A 27,652-nucleotide genomic window follows, 5' to 3' on the forward strand; every position below is an offset into this window, starting at 1 on the left:
CATCTGTTCTGGTCTCTCCACCCACTGCCTCTCCCTGCACCCAGCAGCACGGGGCTGTCGCAGGCTCGTCATGGGCTGCACCCCTTTCCAGGGAGGTACAAGTGAAACATTGCCATGGGAAACCTGTGCCATCTTCCTGCAGCTTGGTGTCAGCCCCCAAACCAGGCTGGCGAGAAGCCCCCTCCTATCGCCGGGCACCACTGGTCACGGGCTGCGATTTGTCTGCACGTGCTCTGCGCTGTTTGCATCGGTTGCCTCTGGGACACAGGAGCAGCCCAGCCTTGCTGGATTCACCTCTGCTGAGATAAGGCAAGCTTAAAAGAAAAACCAAACGCCTTTATTCTAAAAAAAAAAAAAACTAGAATAAAGTTATACATGTTTCTGAAAGGAAAAGCATAAAACCAAACAGCATCTGCAGTATCCATCTACTGCAGCATCCACCACAGCGAAACACCTTCCCGGCTGCCTTCCCAGCACCAGCTCTGGAAACCCGCCCAGGGTTCAGCATCCAGCCCGTCCTGCCCAGCCGCGGGGACCCTGCAGACCACAGCGTGGGGTCTCCGAGGCCACCAGCCTGCCTGTGCCCACGTGAAGGCACACCACCACGCAGGAGGACAGGCGTGAGGCTCAGGGGCAGCACTGTCACATCAGAGCCCTTGCCCCCACCCCTTGCCGATCCACACACCATCCCCCTGCGGTCACAGCCACGCTAGCCCCCATTCTCAGGGGCTTAACAGCCACAGCTCCCGCAGACAAGGCTGGAAGCAAAGCCATCTCCAGCAGGTACAACATCTCAGGGCTGCAGATCCCCAGCGTCTGCGGAGGCACGACCTGCCAGGATGTGCCCCATGGTCCGAGGTCTCATGGCACCACACCAGAGCCTGGACCAGCCACCTCCCTCCCTCCCGAGTGCAGGCCGGGAGAGGGAGGCGGCGGCGGCTGGCATTTCTCAGCAGGACAGTACAGACAGCAGGAGGGCTGTGACAACAGGAGAGGAATTAGAAAAGTTCTCTTAATTACCATCTTCCCCATGTAACAGAGCTGGTGGGGGGGAAGCAACTGGAATCAGCGGCATCCATCGGGAAGGGGGCCTTGGGCTGCCACTCCAGCATGGGCTTCCTGGTGACCCCATAACACAGACGTCTGGTTTTGGGGCTGATGGAGCCCTCACTGCTGAGCCAGGTGGTGGCACCAGCTGGGCACGAAGCTGGGCTCCTGGAGGGATGCTGAGAGGCCTCAGGGGCTGCTGTGGCACATCACACTGAGACAGCAGGTCACTGCCCTGGCAATAGCAGGGACCAGGGTGCTCAGGTCCTTATGCCAGCCCTCGGGGACAGGGCAGGACCCACTGCTCTGTCCCTCCTGTGATGCCCCTTCCCAGCACAGAGCTGCTGCATCCACAAAGGCAGATGCACCTTCCCACGCAGTCCCTTCTCTTGCCAGGCATCACTCACCGGGCAGGGCAGAGCGCGCTGATGCCGGCTCCCACCTCCTGCCTTGCCCGGTGAGCAGGTCGATGTGTTGGTCCTTCCACTGGTGCACTCCCCAGCGTCCAGGAACAGGCCACATCCCCCCAGCCAGGCCTCTGGCACAACCGACTGCACCGAGACACCTGCCGAGTCCCAGCGCCGGTTCCTCCCCGTGCTCTCCCAGAGACTTTCCCCACAGCCGCTGTCCCCAGCCAGCGGTTCGGTGCGGGCAGCGGAGAGAGACTGGCCTGTCTCAGTCACACGGCCGCCTGTCACGGCTCTTCTCAGCTTCGTTATCACCCCTGCTTTATTACAGGCAGAGTAAATTGCTTTTGTCTGAAGCAGGATAACGGCCAGAAGAGTGACTGCGTGGAAATGGCATTTTCATGAGGCTGGTTCCTCCCCAGCAGTGACTTGCATATTAAGCTCAGCCCATTTGCAAGCGAGCCCAGGGGCTTTTCGGCTGCCCTGCCCGCACCCTCCTCCCCCAGCCAGACCTGAGCAGCCCCCAGCCCGCTGAGGTCTGGGACTGAGCCAGGGGCAGCATCCCGGGCTGCGGGAAGGGTGCCCAGCTCCAGCCCATCGAGCACCCTCGCTGTCCCAGAGGAGACCCGGCCCCAGCAGGCAGCTGCCCCCCACGCGGGGAGGGGGCGAACGGGGGGGCACAGCCCTTCCCAGCCATAGCGAGATGGGATGCCAGCCACCCCACCCCTCTCCAACTGCCCTCCCGGGGATGAGGAGCTGAGAAACCCGTGTCCAGCCGCCTCCTCCATGCACAAACCCAGCCATGAACGTGGGGAGACTCTCGTACCCAGGGTGGGGGGCACGGCCCCGCATGCAGCTCCCCCCACCCCGGGTCAGGCAGCGCCGCGGGGCTGCTGGGTCCCGCACACAGACCCAGCGGGGTCCTCTCCTCTGCCTCCCGCTCCCAAGATTTCATATAAGCTCAGCAAAATTAATCTCTTCTAATAAAACCTGTTATTTTTAAAGCTCGCCTCTAGGTTTTGCAAATTACTACACCACACAGCAATTTGTTTACTCTCCGTTTGAGGTGATTTGCAGCCTTTTACTCTCGCCAAAGCAGCTCCGGCTCTTGGTTTTCCTCCTCTGTAGGCTGTTTTTTATTGCGCCGGTGGCCGATGCCTCCTGCTCCCTCTCCTCCCCCCCACTGATACAGTTCCCTGACAAGGAGCATCCGAGTGAAGCGCAAGCCCCCGCCGCTCTGCCAGGGAGAGCTACGGCACAGCGGCGGCTGTTATTGCTTGTGGCAAAGCAGCAGCATTTCCAACAGCAGCCCCCTTGCCCTGCCGCTGCTTAATATTTTTCTCCTGACGAAGTACCCTGCGTGTTTACAGGCTCTGTGCTGTTTGCTCCCCCGAGACCGCGGCTCTGCAGGTGAGAGCCACAGCGGGTGGCAAAGGAGAGGGTGGCTCTCGCCGCACCCCGTGGTCACCAGGCGCGCTGTGCCCTTCCTCCGCCGCCAGCGCTGGCTGACACCAGGCCAGCGGCTTTTGCTTTTGTTACTCTAACACATGACAAATCGCTTCATATCAGCAAAGCGAGAGGTGAGTGCTATGGAGCTCCGGGGATTAATAAGCTGCAAAGCAGCCGGGGGACTCCTGGCAGCTGGGGCCAAGCCGGGCGCTGCCAATGCTGGGAGCTCCTCTGCCGCTATGGGGCAGAGCCCAGCCCCAAGGGGCAGCCAGGACCCCCACTTTGGGGACCCCAACCTCCCACCTGGCCAGAGACACGGCCTTTGCTCCAGGCACTCAGGCAGGGGTTGAAGCTGGCACATGGCAGCACAGAGAGGGGCCAGACCCCCAGCGGCCCACCCAGCCTCCCCACAGCAGCCCCCGCTCACCTGAGACCCAGCCGTATCTTGCACCCACAGAGCAGCATCACTCAGCTCCTAGGCAGGGCAGGGACCTCCCCAGCTGCAGCTCTTAAAGGCTCTGAGCCCTCAGCTGCAGGTGATGATGCCCATCCCCATCCCCATCCCCATCCCCATCCCCGTCCCTGTCCCCGTCCCCGTCCCCACCCCCATCTGGCCTCAGCAGCCCCTGCAGGTAGCCCCAGCTGTGCCCCCTTTCTAGCCAAAACAGTGCTGAAGCCACGTCCCCTCGCCATGCCAGGGACGGAGACCGCAGAGGCTTTGTTTAAAGAGCTTTATTAGCTGCAGCAGGTCTGGTGGCAGCAGGCATGGCGGCGTGGGCGAGCGGCAGCAGGGGAGCAGCGCCCAGCACCCGGACGGGGAGACCCAGGACCTCCCTCTCCCTCCCCGCGGCCCCTTCCCCAGCAATGGTGTTTACCCGGGGGGGGACAGAGACAGGGGACAGGCTCTGCCATTTGCACTGTGACGCGGGAGCCCATGCGCCAGACCCTGCCCGGGGCAGCGTGGTGCCGTGGCGCAGGAGGAAGAGGGGCTCGGCCGGGAGCTGGGGGCCAAGAGCCGCATGGGCAGCGGGGGATGGAGCAAGGGAAGCCGGGGCTGGTGTCCGAGCTCCCCTTCCTCCATGAAATGCAAAGGGCCAGGAGGAGAAATGGGTGAAAGCGGGCCGGTTCCGATGGCACGGCTCCCTGGGCACATGCGGACCACGGGCAGCTGCGTGGCTGGGCGATGCCACAGCACAGCCCGCAGTGCCACGGCCGTGCCGGGAGCGTGCCGGGAGCGTGCCGTGCCGTCCTTCCTCCGCTGAGCTCAGGCCTCGACGTGCTTGGGTGGCTTTGGGGCAGGCAGGGGCAGGGAGAGGCGAGACACGTGGTCTATAAGATGGATGATGGAACTTATATATGCACTGTGGGGCTGGAACGGAGCAACTAAACTGGGCCTCCTACGGGAACAGATGGGTGGTTCTGCAAAGCATAAGGGAGGGTGGGGAGGGTCCCGGAGGCGGGGGGGACCTCCACCGGGGACGCAAAGCTGGGGCGCAACGTGGCCCGTGGCACCGCGGGTGGCAGCGAGCAGCGGGGTACCCCCTGCGCGGAGCCAGTGGGGATGGGGACCACCATGTGTGGGTTTACGACCCCGCCCTGGGCACGGTCCCAGCGATGTCCCCCCAGCGTGAATATGGTCCTGCTCCCACACCGAGCCCTGGCACCGCTGCGCCGCAGGGCTGGGGAAGAAACCGAGCCGGCGGTGACCGACGGGAGGAGGAGGTGGTGGGGGTCGGCGGGCAAGACGGGGCGGTGGGGCCAGTCTCTGGCAGGGGACGCGGCACCCTTGATGGCTCCGCTGAGTCCGGGGCGGCGGGGGGCTCCGGCATCCCCCCCCGGCACCGCCTGCCTACAGCACGCAGGAGGCGTCCGCCGAGCGCTTCTTCAGCTCCTTCCCGGCTTTGTGGTGGTGGTGATGGTGGTGCGCGTGGGCTGAGCCTGGCGCGGCGGGGTCCGGCAGTGGGGCGCCCCGCAGCTGGGTGTCCTGGGGGTGCCCCACGCCCCCCGCCGCCTCCACCCGCAGGTACGCCTTCACCTTGTGGTGCCGCGCTTTGCCATCGCTGGAGTCGATCACCCGGCACTCGTACGTCCCCTCGTCCGCCGGCTTCACCCGCGACAGCCGCAGCTTGTGCGAGATGTTGCTGCCGACCACCTTCACCACCTGCAGGGGGGCAGACAGGGGGTCAGGCGGCCCCTGGGACCCCCACCTGGGTCAGTGCCACCCCTGATCGCATGCCACCACGCCACATGCTGGGGAGGACATGATGAAGGTGGGCAGTCAGTGCGGGGGGACCCCGTCCCCAGCCTTGGACCACGGGATGATGGAGCCCCTGGCGCGCACCCGGCCGCACGGGGCTCGGAGATCGATGCGGAACCACGCCGGCTAATTAGCTTTTCTACCAAATTGATTCGCTCTCAGTATTTATCACCCAATGAAATTTAAGACTTACTCACTAGCCAGAGCTGCGGCTGCCGTTGGGCTGGGTCAATAAATCAGATTTATAACCCGCCCCGAGGCCCCTGGCTCTGTTCCCTATAATCACACTGGATGGCAAAGGCCATTTTTCCACTTGCTGCTGCATTTGTTAGCTGAAGATTTTATGGTGTTTAGAAATGGGGCTGGGAGCCACGACCAAAGAGATGCAAACTCCCGGCCCAAAAGGCAGCGCCGAAATGCAGGCAGCAGCACGGGGACGGGGACCCTGAGCCGCCGCAGACGCCGGGGCAGTCAGTGGCGTTCACACGCGAGCACATGTGAGCACACGCGAGCACACGCGAGCAGCTGCGTCCAGCCCCCCTGCACGCCATGGGAGGCTGAGAGGCCACCGGTGCCGCACGTCGTGGTCGGGGCCACCCCAAAGGGCTTCTCTGGGGCTGCTCAGAGCCCACCTGCACCCATCCCACAGCGCCGGGAATGGGGGTGCGGGGGGGACAGGACAAGGCAGGCCCCAAGCTGTGCCCAAGACGGGCAGGGGGGGCTGCAGGGAGGGAGGGAGGGAGGAGAGCTGCCGTCCCTGGGGCGAGGGTGTCCGAGCACCGAGGCTGTTACGGGAAAGGAGCTTTAAAAAACACCCCTTTGTGTTGGAAGAGCATTAAGTCACCAAAATTAACGGCTGGGAAATTAAGAACTAATAAAAGAAACCCACAATTTGCTGGTGCCGCCGTTGGAGCCAGTGCCCAGCAGGTCACCGAGCCTCAGCCCGCGGCTCGGTCATGAGCAGGAGGGATAATTTTATGACCGGTTGTAACACACACGGCTTCACAGGCGTGGGCAGGGCGGTGACGGCTCCCGGTGTCCCGTGGGAAGCGGGGGAGAGACCCCGGCATGGGCCAGGATGGATGGACAGACGGCCACGGCGGTGCCCTGCAGCGTGCCACTGCTCAGCAGCAGAACAGCGGGTTTAAAGAATTCAAGGGGGAAAAAAATAAACCCAAACCCATCGTCTTTGCTACCGCACGGCAAAGGGCGGCGGCGGTTTCCCTCTCCGCATCCCCGCGAAGCGCGGTGGCTCCGGGCAGAGCCGGTGCCGGCACCTCCGGCACCTCCAGCACCAAGTGTGTTTTGGCGGATAAAAAACGGCCGAGGGGGGGGCCTGAGGCGGTGGTTTCTGCATGTGATTTACATCGTCTCGCATTGTTTGACGCCGCCGTTTTGTTCCCAGCCAATTGCCTCCGTGGCTGTAACGCACATTTTATCAGAACGGCTCGTGGTGGTGTCTCGCCTGTGTTCATTTATCTCCTCCGTTCCATAAACACTTAATAATCAAGGACATTTAAAATAACAACAACAAAAAAGGTTTAAAGCTCAAGCTTCTCCCTGCTGGCTTGATGCGGAGGAGGCGGCAGAAGCGTCGCACCCCAAGCGCTTCAAAATAAATCCTGGTTACACATGCACATGCATCGATTACACTCCGGTGTGCAATTAGCTGCCTAATTATGCTGAAAAATGCCATGGCCGAGCTGCGCGGGCACGCCGGCCCCGGGACGGCTCCGCAGCCCCAGCACCCGCCTTGGCCCCTCAGGACACCCCAGCCGGGCTCCGCTCCAAGAGCACCCGCCAAGTCCCGGCCCAGCGCAGGATTTGGCCCTCAGCCCCCGGCCACAAACTGCCCGCGACCCCTGGTCGGCATCGGGGCCCCAGCACCCTCACTGAGGGGGGCAAAGCGCTGTGCCCTGGGGCGGGGGGGAGACCAGCGGCGCTCCCGGGCCGTGCAAGCAGTGGTTTGCAAAGATTCCTGCCTGCTCCTGCTGCCCGCGGTGGGCAGCACCGTCCCCAGGGGCTGGCAGTGCCTGGGCTCCGGCCACCCCGGCAGCAGCCCCATTGCCTCGCCGCTCCTGGGGCGACAAGCCGCGGCACCCCGGCGAGGGACGGATCCTGAAGGCACCTGCTGGGGTTTGGACATGGATTGCGGGCGCATTGCGGTGCCCATCACGGGAATGGTGCCAAACAGGGCTGACACCTCGGGGAGCCACAACGTGAATAGCTCAAAGGGGATACAATCCCCGTGGGGGTTTCGTTACCAGCAAGAGAATCTACACGTGCCCATCCCCACAGATGGGAGATGAGAGGTGATGCCCTCCACCCTGAAGTTTTTGGGCATTTTACCCCTTGTAAATGGCTCTCTGTCATTTCCCAGGGATGAGAATCAGGCAGAGGGACTGATCCTGGGCACCGGCGGCACCCAGCCCCAAGGAGCCGTGGGTGCTTGGCGAGCCCCGTCCCCCCTTGCTCACTCAGCGAGGGAAAAATGGGAGAGCCAAAAGAGGCTGCCAGGGCAAAGGCCGTGGTGGGAAGCGCTTTCTGATGTTGCTCCGGTTCTGTGTCCCCCCCAGATGCAGAGACCCCCAAGGTGGGGAGAGCCAGCGGCAGCCGGGGGGAGGGGGGGAGCAGAGGCCTGACAGCAGGAGGCCGAGAGCGTTTATTTTATTTAACTGATTAGTGTCTCCTCATTCTGTTCACATGAGCGTAAATGGCTTTGGGATGCTAATCCGGTGACTAAATTAGATTATTTTCTCCCTAACATAAATGTGTCCCTTGGACGGGGCTCACGGTCCAGGCTGCAAACCCCAGCACTGGGGGGGGAATGGGAGAGCTGCCCCTCACCCTGGCTGCTCCCAGTGCCGAGCTGGAGCAGAGCCATCCCACGGCACGGCAGCACCGGTGGGACCAGCACCCCCACGCGCACCCCCTGCCACCTCCCAGGATACTCATCTGGGGCACACAAACCCCAGAAGACCCCCCCCGCCCTCCCCAGCTCCGTGCGACGCAGGGAAACATCCCAGCTGAGCCCTCGACTGGAGCCCCTGCAAGTACCGTTAGCCAAACTCACGCTTATTTTCGTCGCGTCCTTCCCAGGCTCCTCCTGCGGCGATGCTTTCAGCTGCGGGGAAGATCAAGACGGGGAGGGAGACCAGAGAGGGGAGAGAAACCGTCAGCTCGGCTGGGAGGAGGCAGGAGCCCACCGGACCCCTGCCCACCGGACCCCTGCCCACCCTCGGGATGGCTGCCCCGAGCGAGGAGGAGGAGGGAGAAGGGCTCAGCCCCAGCAGACCCGGGCACCCGGGGCAGGTAAGAGCCACAGGGGGCAACCGGGAAGGGGAGGGAACAGCGGGACCAGAGCACCATGGCAGCTGGGGGGGACGGGGTGCTCGCCCACGGGTGCCCACCGCAGCTCGGCTCCATCAGCGGGTGCCCCCCGTGACCTGGGGCTGGGGACAGAGCCCTGCTCACCGCGGCGTCACCGCTGCGTCAGTCGCCCCTGTCCCCAGCAACCCCAGCCCCTTCGCAGCCAGGACCTGCCCCGATTACCATAAATATTCCCAAATCCGCTGGCGAGCCGGGCAGCGGCCTGGCTCCCCTTCGGCAGCCACCAGTGACACCGGTGCCCTGGTATGTGGGCTCCCCGGGCATCCCCCCCACCCCGGGCGTCCCCCCCCACACCAGGCGTCTCCACCACCCCTCACCCCGCCACCCCTCGCCCCCGCGGCTCCCTTGCCCCCCCCCAGCAGTGCTCCCGAGCGAGCGGCAGCACTTCCCTGATGCTTCTCTCAATTTATGGTAATACCAGCAGCAGCTCTGCCAAAGACACAATAATAAAGGCTCATTAAAATACCTAAAGCTGCCTTCCCATTATTTGGCCCTTATCTCTGTGTGAACAGAAAGAGAAATAAAGAGACAGCTGTTTGCCGAGACCGATACACACGGAAATGGGGAAAACAAGGGAGGGCAGGAGGATGCGGGGGGGGGGATGCAAGGGGACGAGTTCACGATGAGCTGGGAGAAGGCACAAGCACAAAGACAAAGCCTCTGGGATCAGTCCCGGGGGTTGGCCCACGTGGCCCCTTGGCTAATTGGGAAGGGTGGCCAGGACAATCCAGCCTCCCTGGCCCCGCATCCTGGAGCATCCTTGGTGCAGCCGGACGCTGTGCAACCCATGCACAGTCGTGGGACCCCCCAGACTCCGCTCTCCCCGCAAGCACGGAGCAGAGGGGAGCAAGACCCTGCCGTTTGCAGGGCCAGTCAGCGCTGGGGACACTGCTGAGGGACGGGGACCCCCCTGCGCCCCTGCTGCAAGCGAAGGCCCCCTGGGCGAGCACGGGCAAGGGCTCTGCCTCCCGATGCCGCTGCCGGAGGGGGAAGACGAGGGGCATTACCTGGTTGGAAGCCCACGTCTGTTTGTCTGTCCAGTCCTTGTGGTTGCGGACGTACCACCACTGTATCTCAAGGGAGTAGGAGGGGGAGCCGCTGCCTCGGAAGGAGCACGCCATCTCCACGTCCTCGCCCGCCTGGGCCGTCATGTCATGGGGGGTCTCGGTGAAGAGGGCTGCAGGAGACAGAGCGAGGGCTGCGGACGCCTGTGGGGACACGCCACCGCCCCGGCGAGGGACAATGCCACCGGCCACACAAGCAGGGTCACCAGGAGTGCCTGGACCCTTCCCCAGCCATGCAGACCTGGCACCCTCGGCAGAGGGGACAGGTCCCTGCCACACAGGCGGACCCCCCCCCCGCCCCGATCCCTAGCTGCCCCTTGCCCACCCCAGTGCCCCCTCCCTGGCCACGGCAGAGCTGCCTGCACCCCCCTGGCACTTTGCAAAGAGCAGCAGGAGGAAAGGGAGGGAGCAGGAGGCTCCGGACCCCCTGCTCCCACGCCGCCCCCCGGGACCTCTGCCCCGGAGCGAGCACGGAACCCCGCACGCCTCTGAGGTGTAATAAATAAATAAAGCATGATCGCATCTCCGCTTAGATCAGAGCATAAAAGAAAAACAAATCCTTGTTTAATGCGGCCCCCAAACAGTCTCCCACATGCCATATGGTTTGCTTTCCTCGCTCAAAACAAATATTGTTCGGAGATGTAATTAGAATTCTTTTCATCTCCTCTGGAGAGCTTATTGTTCTTCTATCAAGACGGCCCCAGCGTGCAGGTCACCAGCAAATGTTATTGTCATGATCTGCAGCGGCTTCTCCCCAGCAGGGCACGGGGACAGGGGCTGAGCCCCACGTGCCACCATGGCCGAGCGCAGGGCTGCCAGCGTCCCCACGCTCCCCTGGTGTCACTTCGGCCACAGAGGCAGACAGGGGCTGCGGGCAGGGGCTGTGTGACATGGGGGCCACCTGCCCTGTCCCCACCACCCGAGGAGCATCGCTTTGGGGCTGGCAGCAGCACCAGGATGAACCTGGTCCAGCTGGAATACGCTCCAATGTGGGGCCAGCCCTGCCTGTCCCTGCCTGTCCCTGCCCCGCCATGAGCTGCGGCACGTGGTGCCCAGCCGGGGCTGGCCACAGAGGCTGGGTCAGGGTCCCGCTGTACGTGCCCTCGCATCTTCACCAGCCACCTCGTGCCACCGGTTCTGCCAGCTCGCAGCCACCATGCATGTCCCTCCGGTGCCACCAGAGCCCCCCGGGACACGCATCCCACCAGGAGCAGCACGCAGCTCCCCGGGGCTTCTCGCCAAGCCGTGATCCTCTCTGAAAACGAATTATTATCATCCCAGACGGAAAAGTTAATACCTTTAATATCTCCCCGTCCCTCTGGATGCATGGAAATCCTATATACTTATCGCTTTCCTTTAATCCATTTTAGCAGGGGAACTGAGGGAAATACCCAACATAAGGGTTTAACAAGCCCGGGTCTCCTGGTGGGGTTCCCAGCATGGCTCCCGCACCCCCGTTTGCCCGGGATGCTGGCACCAGCAGCCACTTGGGCTCCGTGCCAGAGAGCAGAGGGAATCCTGGGCCGGGAAACAGCTCCGGTGGCTGAGAATTGTGGGAAGAACAGGAGGGTCCGGCACTGCCCAGTGCCGGCTGCTCCTCGGCACATGGCAAAGGGCTCATCCGCGCTCCTGCGGCAGCGGTGGCGGGGTGGTAGGTCCAGCCATTACCCAACACTTGCCAACACGTTCCCCAGCCATGGCCCGGGATCAGGCTTTTGCTCCGCAGGATTCCTGATGGCAGGAGCCATGGCTGAAGCCAGAGGGTCCCGGCAGACCCCGCTCCAGCCCCCCGGGACCCCGTGGTGCTGGAGCAGAGGTGGGGACGGCGGCCTGAGGGCTCCAGCCGTGTCCAAATTACTCTGAACACAATTAAAATCTGCTCCCACAGACGGGAATTTGGCAGACGAGCAGCGAAAAGGCTTGATTGAAACAAGCGCCTGCTTTCTTTCAGATTTTAATTGGGAAGCGTATGTATTAATTAACCCCGGGGCTTGGCCGCCTCAAAGTGCATCCAAAGGAGGGCAGGTCCTGCTGATGGACCTGCCGGCCCCATGGTGGCCCCTGCCCCGGGAGCCCCCTCCCACAGCATCCCTGGGGACCACCGACCCCACTGCTATCTCCGGGGCCCTGACCCACTCCCCACGTCCGACCCTTCCCCACCCTGGCCCCCGACCCCCTCCCCACACCCAGCCCTTCCCCAGGGGAGCAGTTGTGAGTGACAAGCTGAGAACTCCTAACAGACAGTGCATAAACCACCCCGTGAAAGAGGGATGGACTGAGGGACAATAAGGTCTGACAGCAAGAGGGAAGGTGAGGCCGTTCCCTCCCTCCCTGCACATCCCAGCCCTTCACCCCCCTCCTCTGCCTCGCTGCCCTCCCCCTCCATCCCGGCTTCCCCCACCACGCTCCCTCTGCAAGGAGGGGGCTCCAGGACCCCTGTGCCAAGGGACACCCGCACAGCTCGTGTCTGTGGGCGCAGGGCTGTGCTGGCCCCCCTAGCCCCAGCAGTCACCCCGGGACACCCCAGCCAAGGGGCAGCTGGTGGCCAGCGTGGTCCCCAGACAATCACATCCAGACAGTCCCGCATGGCACCACGAGAGTGGGACGTGGTGGATGGCCCGGGAGAGGTGCCAGGAGAGCAGGCTCAGGCCAGGCCAACTCGTCCCCCGGCTCCAGGGGGATTTCCACTTCCCGAGTATGGATGATATTTGGATGAGCAGAAGACCCAGCGAGCCGGGCAGCCTGGGGCTGGAAGCACACGGGGCACCCCCTCACTGCTTTTCATCTGGGAAAGATCATTTGATGTATTACAGGGAAAAGCAATAAAGGCTTCTAATAACTGGAAGTAACCATGTCCTGGGCAGAGCACCCGGAGCCTGGGAGGGGGTGGTCAGATAGGGATGGATGCATCCGACAAGGAGAAAGCGGCAGAGACAGACGGGCAGAAAGAGAAACTCCAGGTGACAGGTCAGTGAGAGAAGGGAGATACCCAGGGACGATTTGTGTCTTCTGCCTCCGACAAAAAATGAGCAGGGTCTGATGGCGGGGAATGGCAGATCCTGGGGGGAACAAAGCCCTTCCACTGTGAGAGCCACCCAGGAGAGCCAGGGCTGAGCCGTCAGGGAAGGAGTGCTTTGGTGAGGCGAAGAGGAGACAGAAGTGGCTACCTCAGGGCTCGGTGTTTGCAGGAACAAGTGACCAGTGTCATCAAGTCTCTTGGTCTCTCCTTTGCACAGGACGGGGCGGGTGGTGGGTACAGGGTGGGCTGTGGAGCCAGACCACCCCCGGGGAAGCCGAGAGCTCAGGTGTTTGCAGAGCGGCTGAACTACAGCACACGTGTTTAACCGTGCTTTTGCAGTGCCACCAGCTCCGTGACCAGCTCGGCCCCGCGCAGCCGGAGCCCTGGCACAGCCACGTCTGCTGGGCACCATCCCTCCCACGCATCCGCCTGTGACCAGGCACCCGAGTGGCAGCCGACCTGACCCCCCCACCCCAAGTGGGTGGCAGACGCTGAAGCAAAGGTGCAGCCACTGGCCAAGGTGAAATAAAGAATTGCTTTAATCAGGGCTGTTATGGCCCTGCCCTGTCCTCAGGCAGCGCATTGGCAGCTGGCGCCGGCACTTTGGAATAGCCTCTGGAAGTGATGGGCAGTTTAAGGACCCTCTGGAGGCCCATCAGAAGGTGGATCCTGGTGGTGGCAGTGGGGCAGAAGGGCAGCGTGTGTGTGCAAAGCCCCCTCAGACCGCAGCCCAGTGCTATCATGGGGTCATCAAGAGGGGACGCGCCTTTGGGGAGGGACAGAGGAGACAGTCCCCATCCCTCCAGCAGCACTGCATGCCCTCCCAATGGACACTGTGGACCCCGGCCACCGGGGCAGAGGCAACGTGGCGGGGATGGGCCTCCCTACATCCACCAGCCCCAGCTCTGCCCCACGGCAGGGACCTGGGCAGAGGAGGACGGTTCCCCCCTGGGCAGCCCCCAGCCATAAGCAGCCCCACGGATGGGCATGGACCCCGCACCGGGGCAGCCGAGCTGCCCAGACCTCCCTCCCATTGACGCCATCTGCAGGGACAAGGGACAGCCGAGCTGCCAGAGCCCACCAGCGCCCCGGCCCCCCCATCGCCCAGCACCATCCCTCTCCCCACCGCTGACATTGGTGCCGCGTCCTCCCAGCGCAAGGGAGGGGGCTGGTGACGGGCTGGCTGCTCCGCGTGCTTTATGGCCTGCTACCTGTCATAAACTGAGAAAATCAGGATCAATAAATCTTCCAGGAAACAAAAATCAGGGGAAATAAAATGAACTCAATGGGGAAACACAGATAAACGGAATTGAAAACGCCTGCTGGGACAGCTTGGTGCTCTCATAAACCGGAGATATACAGGCTGCCGCGTTCCCTCCCCACGGCGGGCAGGATTCATCACCGCGGCCCCCGCTCGGCACAGGCAGGAGGGCTGCCGGCAGCCAGCAGGGAAGCTGCAGGGGGGGGCCCACTCACCCCACACCAGGGGCAAGGCCAGGTCCTGCATCCCCCTGAACATGACCCACCGGACCCCTGCCCTGTCCCCCTGCCCCGACCCCCAGCAGCCCCACCCCATCCCTGCCCTGTGGGGCACATGAGGCCACGCAGCCCCCGGGAGCCTATCCAGGACCCTGCCTTTTGGCCACAGCTTTGGTGGAGCTCTGCAAGGAGCCATGATGGCTTTCCCGGCCCCCCCCGGCAATGGCCCACACAAGGTACCAACCGCTGGCTGCTGGGATGGCCACGGCTTCAAGAGCGATGTGGGCATGCAGACAGGTTAATGTTTGTGTAAACATGTATTGGAGGGCGATTAAATATGTATTGGGCATTTGCAAATGCATGTTAATCACCTAGTCAGGGCTCGCGTTTGCTCTGTGAGTTATTTACCCCACTGAACCATTACAGCACTGGTCAATCAGATGCTTCTTTCTCTGCCTCACCAGGTCCGCAGCCGGGCCAGGGGGGTGGCACATGCCGGGTGGGCAGTGATGACAGGAGCTGGCTCCATCCTGGCAGGGAGAGGGGCTGGGGAAGGCTGGGAAGTCCCCGGCCCCAGGGGAGCAGGACGGTGGGGCCAGAGCAGCCTCTGCCGCCCCTCGTCCCTCCCTCCGGCTGCTGCTGTTATGCTGTGGGCTGCAATCAAGTGTGGCTTATTCTTCCCTTCACAAAGCTCCCAGTCATAATTCATGGTTTATTACAGTTCGGTGAGTCAAGACACTCGGAGGACTAATTGCCGGTTGAGCGTCTCTCACTCCCATCATCTGCTCCGGCAGCGGCCCCCTCCCCGCACCCCGGCAGTGTGCCATCAGACATGGCAGGAAGGGAACTGGCTACGGACGTGGCCACCACAGCCCTGGGTCCCTGGGACCCCTAACCCCGCCTGAGAGCATGTCCCTGGCAGCTCTGGTAGACCCTGGCCCCAAGCGGTGTCAGCAGCCACATCCCACCGACAGCTCGGCACCCCCTGGCCGCATCCAGGCAAGCTGGTCCCCGCCAGCACCCAGACCTGCCAATGATACCGGCAGGTCGATGCTGCCATCACCACCCGCCTGCCCTGGGGGCTGCGTCGCTCTCACACCAGCTCTCTGCCACCAGCAGCTCCCAGTGCGGATGCCTCCAGCCCCCCCCCCAACCCCCACCACCACGGGGCAAAAGAAGAGGCAGGAGAAAGCAGCTGGTGGTGCCAGGAGAGCCGAGACGCTCCCTCCCTGCCGGCTGCCAAGGAGATTCCCCAGAGAGGACTCCGCGGAGCTGCTGAGACAGCCATCCCCCCATTCCCCACACTCTCCAGCTCGGCGCCAGGGCTGTCGGCAGCACTCAGCCCTCCCCGGGGACGGCTGCCGAGGGCCTGCTCCTGCTCCTGCCCGCTGGCGAGTCCACACAAACCCTGCCCTGCGTCCCCGTTTCGGGGCTGGCTCCCAACCCGCTGGGTTGGCACCACCCTGCACTGCTGCAGGAAAAGCAAAGGCATCCGACAGCAACCCCAGCCGACGGTGCCTTCCCCTCCCCAGGCACCCCTGTCCCCCCCAGCTGATGGAAAGGGACAGTCTCGGCTGCAGAGGCACCCATGTCCAGCCTGTGGCGCATCCCGGCATGTGCACCCGGAGAGGGACGGACCCTCCTCGGTGCCACGGGGCTTCTCCACCCCTCGGCACAGGCTGCCCATGCAGGATTCACCCCAGGAGATCAGAAGGCACAGGAGGCATCCCCCTGGATGGATCTGGGAGCAGAAGCAGAGCACTGGTACTGCTCCAGCGCGCTGGCTGTGCCGGGCCCACGCTGTCCCTGCAGCGGGGACGCGAGCGTTGCTGGTGCGTGCTGTGCAGGTTGGGCTAAAACCTCCCTCCTCTTCCCATCTGCCCATTAACATCTGTGAATGAATCTCCTCCTGACAAGCCTGCGAGCAGGGATGCTGACCCCAGGTCACCAAAAACACATCACGGCCGCAAACGGGTGCATAAACACAGCGGTGCGGCAGACGGCATCACCGGCGAGAGCAGGGCAGGCAGCTCCCACTCCGGCAGCGGTGCCGGGCAAAGGGCTTCGGCAGCAGGCGGCCGGCAGGGATGGGACAAGGGCCAGGGCTGGAGACCGGCACAGATCCAGCCACAGACCCACTCAGGCAGGTCCTGGCTCTGCTGGCGGGTGCCGGCCCAGTGAGCACCAGGCCGTGCCGAGCCACTCACAGCCTGACCCTGGCACCGTGGCTCCACTGGCGATCCTGCAATTGCCCTTTCCGAGGGAAGCGTCAGGCTGGAGCGCTGCAAACGCCGGCCGGGGATGGGAGGGCTCCCGCCAGCACGCTGGGGACGAAAGCGCCATTTCTCTGCCCCTATTTACTGTCATATTAGCAGCAGAATTAGCTCAAATTTGCAGCAGAATTAGCTCAAAATTGCAGCATAAATTAAAAAAACAACAAAAAAATCCAGCTAGTTTGGTAATTGCGATCAGGCCAGAGCTCACCTTGCCAGGGAGCTGGAATTAACCTTGAAACCTGCAAGTATTTCTAACAGCGAACCATAACGGCTGCTCCCCCGGCCCCTGCCCTCCCGGCAGCCTCCCGCCTGCCCAGGTTTTACCACCGCAGCAGAAGAGACGCCAGCACTGAGAATCCTCCCCCAGCCCGGCCCCGGCTACGAGGAGCTTTCCCCAGGCAAAGGGACTCGCTGCTCCCAGCTGGCTCCCAGGGAATGGGGGTTCTCAGACAATTCCCTCCTGAGGGGAATGAGGAGGAGCAGTTACTTGATAGTGTAAGTAGCAAAAACCTAAAATGGCCTGTTACGACGGCTCCCGGCGGGACCCTCGGCAGCACTGTGCAGCCATCCTTCAACCGCCACACGCTTTGGTGCTCGTGTCTGCCAGGGAATGATTCCCAGCAGGCAGAGGAGGATTCCCAGCAGGCAGGGCACCTGGCAGCGGGCAGGAATCAGGATGGGGCAGACAAGAGCTCCACTCCGCTGGAGATCAGCCCCCCTGGTCTCGTGCCCAGCACCCAAAACACGAGCCATCGGCACTGGCAGCCCATGCCATGCACGGTGCCGGTACCCATCCCACAGAGCCAGCAGTGCCCGGTGCTCACGGGTGCAGCACCCTCCTGCCCGGCTCTGCCCGCCCCATGACCGGTGGGCTCGTCCCGGCCCAGCTTCGTGCAGAGCACACGGTGCAAGGCATGAACGCATCCGGCGTGGCTGAGCCCAGCCAACAGCCCTCGTGCCCGGCCACGCACCCACCGCAGCCAGAGCCGTAGGGAGGGGGCAGCCAGGTGGGAGATAAACCCGCAGTCAGGAGAAACGGCCTCGGAGAAGGAGCCCAGACACAGGCAGAGCCGTCAGCGGATGGGGCTGGAACGGGCTGTCCGTCCTGAGGCGTGTAAGTCCTTCTCGCACCATGAACCAAAATCCCAGAGGAGCCGCCAAGGGCAGAGCACCCACCCGGGTCCCCGCCTGGGCACCCGGCCCCAGCACCTGGAGCGGCGCCTGCTGAAGGGGGGAGTGAAGTGGAGCCTCCGGCTCCCCGTCCCCGCTCTCCGGCTCCACGGTCCCTGCCCCGGCACCGCCGCGCTGCCCACGGCTCCCGGACCGCGCGCAGCCGCACCAGCTGTTCGTTTGATTTGCTGCCTCGCTCACCGGGAACATTATGATTAAAATTAGCTGTCACTGTCCTAACGTAATAATTCCCAGTGTCTGGCCCATCGTCTGTCAGCTTCTTCAAGGGAAAAGAAAGCACAGACATTTGATGAGGAGAGGTGTCAGAAGTAATTGCATTGAATGACTGCGCGAGCAGCGGCAGGAAAAACACATCGGGTGGAGAATTCCCATCAGGAAGCATGAAAAAAATCCGGCAGAATGCAAAGTGTTTATGAAAGTAATTGATAGAATAATCACCGGGGTGTGAGAGAAAGGAGAAGGGCAGCACCCCGGGGAGCCGGGGCACGGCTCCCTCCAGCCTTCAGCCCTTCAACAGCAGCTTTACTGACGGTGAGACACTAACGCTTGCAAACCATGGAAGGAAGGAGCCAGGCTTCTCCTCCTCGGGAATGCGAGCTGCTCACCGAACAGCTCTCCCTGCCCTGTTCCGGGAGCCGGCAGGCTGGAAAAGCGGCTGGAGCTTCCCAGCCAGCGCCGGTTTGAAAGCCGATGGCACCAGCCCAGCGTGCACAGGCTGTCTGCGACGGGGGGCATGAATAATTGAAGGAGGAGAGGAGAGGAGAGGAGAGGAGAGGAGAGGAGAGGAGAGGAGAGGAGAGGAGAGGAGAGGAGAGGAGAGGAGAGGAGAGGAGAGGAGAGGAGAGGAGAGGAGAGGAGAGGAGAGGAGAGGAGAGGAGAGGAGAGGAGAGGAGAGGAGAGGAGAGGAGAGGAGAGGAGAGGAGAGGAGAGGAGAGGAGAGGAGAGGAGAGGAGAGGAGAGGAGAGGAGAGGAGAGGAGAGGAGAGGAGAGGAGAGGAGAGGAGAGGAGAGGAGAGGAGAGGAGAGGAGAGGAGAGGAGAGGAGAGGAGAGGAGAGGAGAGGAGAGGAGAGGAGAGGCACGGTGGGTAGGGGAGGGATGGCGAGGAGGGATCCTGCGGCTGGGGTGCTTTCCTGGGGGCAGCAGGCCAGACGGAGCCCATCCTCGCTCCATCCTCGCTGGAGACAGAGCCTTTGCCGTGGGGGCAGGAAAAGGACTTTCTTTGACTGAGAGTTTTTCCCTCCCCGAGCAGCCCTGGAGAGCGGAGGGAAATTGCTCACGCCTGCAGGGAGGCAGAGTGGGGGAGCCACCCTCACCCCGAGAGGTGGTCACGGCCACCCACCGACACCTGCAGGGAACACCCTGCTCCCGTTCAACTCCCTCTCTGCAGCCGCTGCGGACAAGTTAAAGATAACAGGGAACACACTCCTGAGCTGTGCCGGACCCTCACGGAGCAGCAGAGGCTCCTCCAGGCCGCCTGCACTGGGCAGAGATGGCGGTGAGCTCCATGTGCTGCCTGCTGTGGGCATAGCCTGGCAGGACCCACTCGCCCCACTGGCCATGGCCAGATCCATCCCGCTGGCCACAGCCCCTCTCCTGCTCCGTGCCCCCGACCCACCAGGCTCTCGTGGTGCGGAGGGAAAGCTGTAGCAGCGAGTAATGAAATGATCAATCTCCGATCTGCTAAACAGCAATTTATACAGGTTTTCAGCGCACACAGCTTTTATCAAATTGGTATTCACCTACTGAACACAAATGGCTTATTATACATGACCCACTTATTCACTGCTTTTCAGTATCGTTAATAAAGGTTTCTGTTGTGATTAAGTGAGTTGCTGCAGAACTGCTCGTAGTAGCAAGCTGTAATGTGGCTCCAAAGTGCACTCGCCCTCCCAGAATATTTCTTCTCCTTTGCTCCCTGCTCCCTCACAGCGACCATTTCACTATTTATTTGCCTATTGCTGAATTTCTGAGGGGAGCAGAAGCGGCTAATGGAGGCTCTTCGCCCACATCTCCTTCCGGCACGCCAGGCTGGCAGGTCCGGAAACCCTCCTGCCTTTATCCCCCCAACACAAAGGCAGATCATCCCTTCCCCGTGCAGGTAGGTACCCACCGGCCCACGCACCGCATCGCTGCAGGACGCCACGCACCTCCCCGGCACCGCCATGGCCCCAAGGCTGCCGGTGCCTGGAGGCTCCTTGGGGCAGAGAGCAGCTCCCTCCGCACACCGGGAGCTCCGGCACCATGTGAGGGAGATGGCTGCGATCTGGGCACCGGGCACGCAGCACGCACCCCACGGTCACTCCTCGGGCTCAGATTTAAACCCACCCGTGTCACCCTGCAGAGACCAAGGAAGGTCTCAGCGCTCTCCTCCAAGGGGGCTCTGTCACCTGCTCAGCACCCCGCAGACGGGAACTGCCCCCCGTGCTAGGAGAGACTCTTTCACAGGGGGGGTGCAGAAAGAAGTGCCCCTTTCCCAGCCACCAGCTGAACCCCGGCCGGGCTTGGCAGCACCACCGACCCGCCGTGCACCGGAGCTGGCAGAGGAGCCACGGCAGGCGGGGAACGGGAGAGGAGCATCCGCTGGGAGAGTCGCTCCCGCTGCCAGCGGTGTGTGGCAGCGGACAACGATGCGCGGCGGCGTGCAGGGGGATGCACACTTACACGGGGGTGTGCACACTTACACGGGGGTGTGCACGGAGAGGCACCGTGCAAAGCCCCCCCGCTCTCAGCAGCCCAGCGGAGGAGCCCGAGGCCGCCCCCCGGGCCCCAGGGACGGGAGCGGCGGAGCCCAGCCCCGGCTCGGCCGGGCCGCCCCCCGCTCCCCGAAGCCGCCGGCGCGACGGATCGCGACGCGGTGCTGCCCGCGGCGACAGAGCCCAGCGCCGCCGCCGTCACCGGGACCAGCCCCCCGCCGCCGCCGCCCGTCCCGCCGCCCGTCCCGCCGCCGCCGCCCCGACCCGCCGCCAGCCCCGCGCGGCCGAGACGGCCGGGGACCGGCACCCGCGGGGGACCGAACCCCGGGAGCGCTCCGAGCTCAGCCGCCCCGCTCTCGTCCTCCGGGGCAGCAGCCGCCGCCGGAGCCCCGGATCCCCGCCGCCGCCCCGGCCGCCGCCCGCTGCCCGCGCTCACCGCTGCCCGCCGCCGGGGCGTCCCACGGGGGGTGCCGGGAGGCGGCGCCGAGCTGCAGGTAGAGCCCCAGGTAGTGGAAAATCCCCAGGGCCAGGGCCAGGGCGCCCATCTTGCCGCGGGCGCGTCTGTCCCGGGGGCGGCGGCGCCGCCGGGCCGAGCCCTGTCCCCGGGGCTGCGCCGCGGTCCCGGCGCCGCCGCGCTGCGGAGCTCTTCCCTCGCGCGGAGGGCGCCGCGCGCCGAGGCGGTGCCGCGGCTCGCCCGGAGCCTCCCCCGCCCGGCGGAGGGATCCCGGCCCCGCGCACACCCCCAAAGTTTTTCCCACGGTTCATTCTTAAACTGCGCGGGGCGGAGCCGGACCCGCCGCGCCCACGCGAGACCCCACGCACCGCCCCGCCGGGACCCCCGGTACCGCCGTGCCCACGCGAGACCCCACGCACCGCCCCGCCGGGACCCTGGGTACCGCCGTGCCCACGCGGGGCCCCGTTCACCGCCCTGCCCGCCCCCCACGACGCCCATGCGGGGAAGGGTGACTCCGCCGGGATCCCTGCCCGGCCCGGCTGCCCGCGACCGCCGGGCGCCGCCGTTACTGGGGGGGGGGGGCGGCTTCAGCACCCGGGACAGCGCCCGCCACCGCGCACGGCGCCGCCCGCCCCGGCCCGGTACGGCTCGGCTCGGGCCCCGCGGGGAGCGGTGCGGGGGGTGCGGTACGCGGGGGTGTGCGGTACTCGGGGGGTGTGTGCGTGTGTGTGATGCCCAAAGCAGGACCAGCCACCCCCCGTTTCACTCCACGGGCAGCCAGGGAAAATAAATGATTTATTGGGGTAATAAGACGACGGGATAATGAGGACCGTTACTCACACCCTTACACCCTGGGCCCGCTCCCCCCGGGGCTCCTGCTGCAGACCTGGGAAGGGGGGACAGGAGCTGCCCCCCCCCGCACCCCAGACGAGTGAAAGGGCATGTTTGGGGGTGGTTTGCTCCTTTTTTTTTTTTAAACGTTAAGGGAAGAGCAAGGGCGCAAGCGCCTGTGTGTGTCAGGGATCGCTGCCCCAGACCGTGTACGATTCATCTCAAAATGAAAAACCTGGAGCCAGGGTAGGTGTGGGCTCAAAGCTGCCCTCGGGCCCTGGCCGGGCAGGGAGCTCCCACCCCAACCCCCCCAGCAGGAGAAAGGGCTGTCCCATACATCCACCCTGGGAGCGGCAAACCTGCTCCTGCCCCAAAAATCATTTAATGTAAGGGTCAAGATCCTGATCTCCCTTCAGCTGTACAAATCTAGAGGCCAAACCCACCGACAGCACCAGCCTTTCCCCAAACCTGTGCCTTGCAGCAGATCAGAACCACGGCACCGCGACCTATACAATTTATACACCTATTTTGAAAAGTCTAAAAATGAAAAGAGGAGCCCGAAGGCAGTATATCTCTACCCTAAACACCAAGCTTCATCGCTGGAGGGAAGGCACAGATGCAGACTTCACTCACATGATATTATCTGCGCGCTACATAGCAATCTGAAGGATATTTGCTCTCTAGATAAACAGTAAAAATCAGATTTTTTTTTCAGGTGTTTTCTGCCATGAGATGACAGATGCTTGCTACAAAGAGATTCGTTAAATTGGACTTGAAAATACAAACTGTATTTCTTCTGCCCTTCCCTCAGCAGGGTTCCTCCAGCAGAAAGAGCAGGAGTATTTTTCCCATTATCGCGCTGCGAGGCAGGGGTCCCCAGCCGGGAAGAGCCCCGCGCACGACTGCAGCAGCTGCACCGCCTCATACCCGTGTTACAAATCAATAGTTTTAAAAAAGTTCTACCTTCCGCAGTGTTTGCCACATGTCAGGATAAAGCCCAGATGAGAGCAGAGAGCATCGATCTCTGCCCAAGTTCATTACTCCCTCTAGAGTTAGAAGCCGAGGGACAGAGGGAGCAGTGGCAATGGAGGAGCCGGGCGCCCAGCAGCCAGGGCTGGTTGGGTTCAGAGGGTCCCGTTTTGGGACAGCGAGAGAGCAGCAGCAGCAAAGGGCTCTGGGCTTCCCCAGGGGAAGCTCCCGGGAGCTGTCAGCAGTCGCGCAGCACTGGGAATGAGCGGGAGGAGGATGCTGGAGGAGCTCGGGAGTCACCGGCCGCCCAGGTCTGGGCAGCTCCTGGCTGCGCCCACGGGGGAACAGCCCCCGTGCAGTGGGGTCCCAGGGCTGGACCCCACGCCCTGAGCAGAGACTGCTTCCTTGGGCCAGCACCGAGGCTCCAGGGAAGGAAAACCACCGGAGCGGCCAGAGCCACATGTGGAGGCAAAATACTGGCACACCGGGGTTCAAGTGCAAGAGCCAGAAGCAGCGAAGGCCAAGCAGGAGCGAGCCCCGCAGTTCGGGCAGTCCAGTCTCGTGGCTGCTGCGTGGTCCGGGGTCCCTCATCTGCCACTGGCCAGTGAAGGGACCCCAATGAGCCCACATGAAACGGCATCTACAAATGGTGCCCCCTCTGACCTGACACCCCCCACTTTGCGAAGACCCACGCATGGGTGCAGCTGGAGGGGGAGCCAGGGATGTCACCCAGGCAGGGTCCTCATCCGAGGCCCAGCTCCTGCACCCCTGGCACGGGGGGCAGCGCAGCCCCCGCCAGCCGGGATGGCAGGTGCTGAGGCTGCGTGACAGCACCTCAATGGCTGAAACCTGCCAGGCCCTTCCAGTGTATCATCAAAGACATTTAAATCATGCCACAAGGAAGCAAAGAGAGCATAAATTCCTCCTGGAGCCGGGAACACCTCCAGATGCAGAGCCTGAATTAACTCCCATTTCCAGCTGATTTGCCGCCGCCGCCGCAGGATGACAAACGGACACCGAGCCCAGCAGACAGGAAAGAGCCGAGCCTCTGCGTGTCTCGGGCGCACGCGGAAGGTTTCATTTTCCTCCTCAATTTTAATTCATCAGTGAAAAAGGCCCAGAGCAGATGCTGTCTGCGGTCGCAGCCACGCAGCCCCGATGAACCCCTGTGTGTCTGACAGGGATAGGAGGGAAGGTCGCTCGCACGCGGAAGCAAGAGCAGAGCCAGCGGCTCCCAGACCAGATAGACGGCGGCGCTCGCTGCGTAACAAGGTCCCTTATCTGCACACTCATGATTGCTCTGAAATAGCTGGTGCCCCCCTCACAGGGCTCCCGTTCCAGCCAAAAGTGCCCAGGGACTTGCTCTCAAGGATGAAACATTTCTTATCTCCGTTAGCACCAAGCTTTGCCTACCATTTAATTTTGTACGTGCCGCTGGTGCTGCGCCAGGTGGGTACCTGCAAGACGGGGGAACCCAGTGGCCGTTTCCACGCAGCGACACCGCAAAGACCCCGGCGGCACCGCGTCCGCCACGACCCCACGTGCGCGCCCACAAGGTTCCTGTGCACGTTGTCCCTGTGCCGCACACCCTGTCCCTGTCCCGTTGGGTGGCAAAGGCGAGCCCGCGGAGCCGGAGGTTGCAGTGAAGCTCTGAAGATCTGGAAGAGAGGTTGGAAGGATTGGGGGGGATCCAGCTCCATCAGCGGCACCTCCTGGGGGATCGCCCTGGCCAGGGCCCCAGGAGGACACCCAGAGGGCAGCCGGGAGGATCCACTTGCTGTGGCCGAGGCGCAGGGACCGTCCCCCCGTGACACAGCCCTGTCCCATCACTCCCCAAGGACACCCAGAGCCCAGCCGAGATGGGTCAAGTCCTTCCTGCCGGCAACCGAGCGCTGCTCACGTCCGTTCTGACACTCCAAACCCCGTGTTTTCTTCGGATAGCAGAGCTGCCCGGGAACCGCGTCTTCAGCTTAAGGCATCCAGGGAAGAAAAATAACAAAGAAAAACCCACCCAAAACCCCAGAGCTGCTGAAGCGCTGAGGGTTGCTTCATGAATTATTTTGAAATTCACCTTTTTTGGGGGGGGGGGGGGGGGGGGCACCCCGAGGCTCAGCACCCCCAGCGCTGGGGCATGGTGGGATGTTTGCTCTCCGGTCCCTGCTGCCTGCCTGGCCTGCGGCCGCTCTTGCCCCTCCAGGGGCGGCAGGTCCCAAGTCCCCGAGAGCTGCGGTGCCAGACACGGAGCTCTCCTGAGGTCCATAAGCCAACGCTGGAATCCACGGCTGCCTGGGAGAGTGGATTGGGTTGTTCATCTCTCTGACGGGCAGAATAAACACCCTCCACATTGATACCGAGCTCATTTCTGATACTTGTTTAGAGACTTGACAATCCCTGTATAAAAGGATTTCCTTCCACAGCTGAAGTTTGACATTCCTGCATTATTAGATTATTTGCAAAGGTCTGCGTGCACTGCAGGAAAACAACGCTACCGCCAGCCAACGCTACAACCTTCTCCTCCACAAATCATCCCGGGCGCAATAAGCCACGGAGACAGAGCCCATTTGAAACCCCTGGATGCAAAACAGCCGGGGGAGGCGGCGAGGTGGGAGCTCAGGTGAGCAAACACAACCCAACCGCGCCGTAACAACGAAAAATAACTTAAAAAAAAATTTAAATCAAGCAGGGAGGCAGAGCCAGGAGGGGGTTTTGGGTGTGGAGGGAACCCTGCCCCAGACACACCAGCTGCGGGGTTCGGACTCCAGCACCACCATGGGCTCCTTGTGCCGCTACCGGCACAGCCCTTCCCGATGGCACGACCCGGCTGGGAGAGCACCGGGGCTCCACGAACAGGGACAGCATCCCTGGGGCATGGAAACGCAGCGGCTCCATCCCCACGCCCGGCTCGGGAACGGGCACAGCCCCACGCCTCCCACCGTGGGGACGCCCTGGGGGTCCCAGCATGGGGTGGGGGAAGGCGGTGGGAACCTCCACCCAGCACATCAGGGCTTCGGGAGCCACAGGTCTCTGCCCAGAGCAGCCCCCGCGCAGGGCAAGGTTATCCAAAGCATAAGATTCAGAAGAAAATGATTTGAAAAGAATTATTTCTTCAGAGAACAACTGGTGCCCATTTCCAGCTCGTTAACTCCTTCCTCCTCTGCAAAACCCACCATCAGGTTCCCGATGGAGAGAAACGCTGTCACTGGTGTCAGTCATTTCAGGAACAGTTCCCTCTTTCCAAACCATTGTTTTAAGGACCAAAAAAAATCACATGTAAAAAAACCTAACACACCAAAACCCCAAACCAACCAGCCTTTTCCCCTCTAGATTATTTACTGCCACATGAGAAAAGCTTTCCCTGAAAATCCAGGTCTTAAAAGAAAAAAAAATATTAAAAAAAAAATAAAAATCAATAGTTCAAGTGACTTATTTGTGCTGCTGAAGGTTTGTTTCCCAATTTTGACAGTGTCTCTTTGTATTTAGTGCAGCCTGGGTCTCTCTACCGGGCTGTCAAGAGATATTCCTCAGCCATGATTTGCTCTCATTTCTCCCCGTTTAGAGAGGCTCAGCCGGGAGCGGAGCCGAAGATGGATTCAGACACGGTGAGGACGGCGCTGGTCTCCTGCGGCCACGGGGAAGTGCCGCCAGCTCCTGCCGCTCCCGGCGGGAGGAATCCCAGCACTTCTGCAGCTGGGATCCGACACCTTCGCACCGCGGCTCCCTCCCCATTGCCCACCGCGGGGCTGGTGTAACCATCCCTCTGCCGCCTCCTTCCCCCGCCGGCTTCCCCAGGACTCGCCCCAGCAGAGCCCAGTCCGGTCCCAGCCTGGAGAGGACCTGGGCAAGGGCAAACCCTGTGGGGGCAAACCCTGTGGGGGCAAGTGCTCACACGGAGCGCAGAGGAAACCGATGGCCCTGCAAACCAGGGACAACATCTCCCCTGTCCCTTGCTCTCCTGCTTTGCAAATCCTGCGCTGGTGCTCAGCAGCCTCGTGCAGCCCGTACCCGACCCGGATTGGTGCCCTCGCAGAGCCCAGACGCCCAAGGTGATGGGCTCGCATCCCCTCCTGCGGCAGACCTGGGCTTCCCTGGGGGAGCAGAGCCCCCAGCACCGCGTCCCGGGGTCCCTCTGCAGCGGGCAGGGGGAGCAGGGGGAGCGTGGGGGCGAAGGGCGACGCTCCTGCTGCAGAACACCCTCCGCTCTCCTCTCTCTTGGAGCACAAGTTTCCTACCTCCCCATCACCAGAGTGCCTCATCAATCATGTTCCCTCTAATTAACTTCTAATTTACCTCTTTAGTCAAATCTGTTTACAATCAGAGACAAGAAAACACGTCCCAATGAGAGGTGCAGTGAAGATCGGTCTCTCTCTCCCCGCACGCTCCGCTGCCTCCATGCTGCAGCCCGGCCCGGCACCCAGAGCCCGAGCAGCGGCGGGTGCATCAGTCTCGTGTCCTGCCCAAAACCCCACACCAGGGATCTTCCCAGCCACGTTCCAGCCTCCGCTCGTGCTCCCCGTCATGGCGCTGCTCCGGCCATCCCTGCTTTGGGAAGGTTTTAAGCCTTGGGGCCACCCTGTGTCCCACACGGCCACCACCAGGCAGGCAGGGGAACGCGTGGCTTTACTTGCCGAGGGCTCAGAGATGAGGCAGACAAAGCCGCCCGGCTCCTGTCACCTGGCGAGATGTCCCCGCCATCACCTCCAGCAGCTCAGAGCCCAACGGGGCTGCCTGGGGTCTGCACCGCTCTGTCGCCCCACTCCCAGAAAAACACATTTAGCCCAAAAGCCAACCATGATGCTGCTGCTGCCCCCAATCTTTAAGCCAGGGTCAAAAAAAAGAAAATCAGAAGAGGTGAAACCAGGGAACAAACCCCACTGCCCACAACCTACAAGTGCTTCATTAAGAAAATGCATTATTATTAGCTCAACCCTTTAATCCTCCCCCAATTACAATAATGACATTCTCCACAGCTGCTAAGACTCATGGCGCCCGTCCTCATACCTCCAAGGCTTTTCTCTGCTGCTCAGCATTACAGCAAAAATGAGCTGGCCTGCAGCAGCACATTAAGCTCAATAATTATCTTAATTAATAATGGCGGGCCCAGGTGGGCAACCAGGCCATCCCAAGGA

At 62.5% G+C, this 27,652-nt stretch overlaps 1 protein-coding gene across 1 annotated transcript; it reads right to left on the minus strand.

The window, feature by feature from the left end:
- Positions 1 to 3,620: 3,620 nt before the first annotated feature.
- Positions 3,621 to 20,966, minus strand: VSTM2L (V-set and transmembrane domain containing 2 like). Its single transcript, XM_074604985.1, has 4 exons — positions 20,709 to 20,966; positions 9,558 to 9,727; positions 8,234 to 8,284; positions 3,621 to 5,064 (listed from the first exon to the last, which is right to left on the minus strand). The coding sequence occupies exons 1-4, from the start codon at positions 20,815 to 20,817 to the stop codon at positions 4,753 to 4,755; spliced, it is 642 nt and encodes a 213-aa protein (XP_074461086.1). The 5' UTR covers positions 20,818 to 20,966; the 3' UTR covers positions 3,621 to 4,752.
- Between the last annotated feature and the right edge of the window lie 6,686 nt (positions 20,967 to 27,652).

This window comes from Larus michahellis, chromosome 12 (genome assembly GCF_964199755.1).
Source record: "Larus michahellis chromosome 12, bLarMic1.1, whole genome shotgun sequence".
Taxonomy (NCBI): Eukaryota; Metazoa; Chordata; class Aves; order Charadriiformes; family Laridae; genus Larus; species Larus michahellis.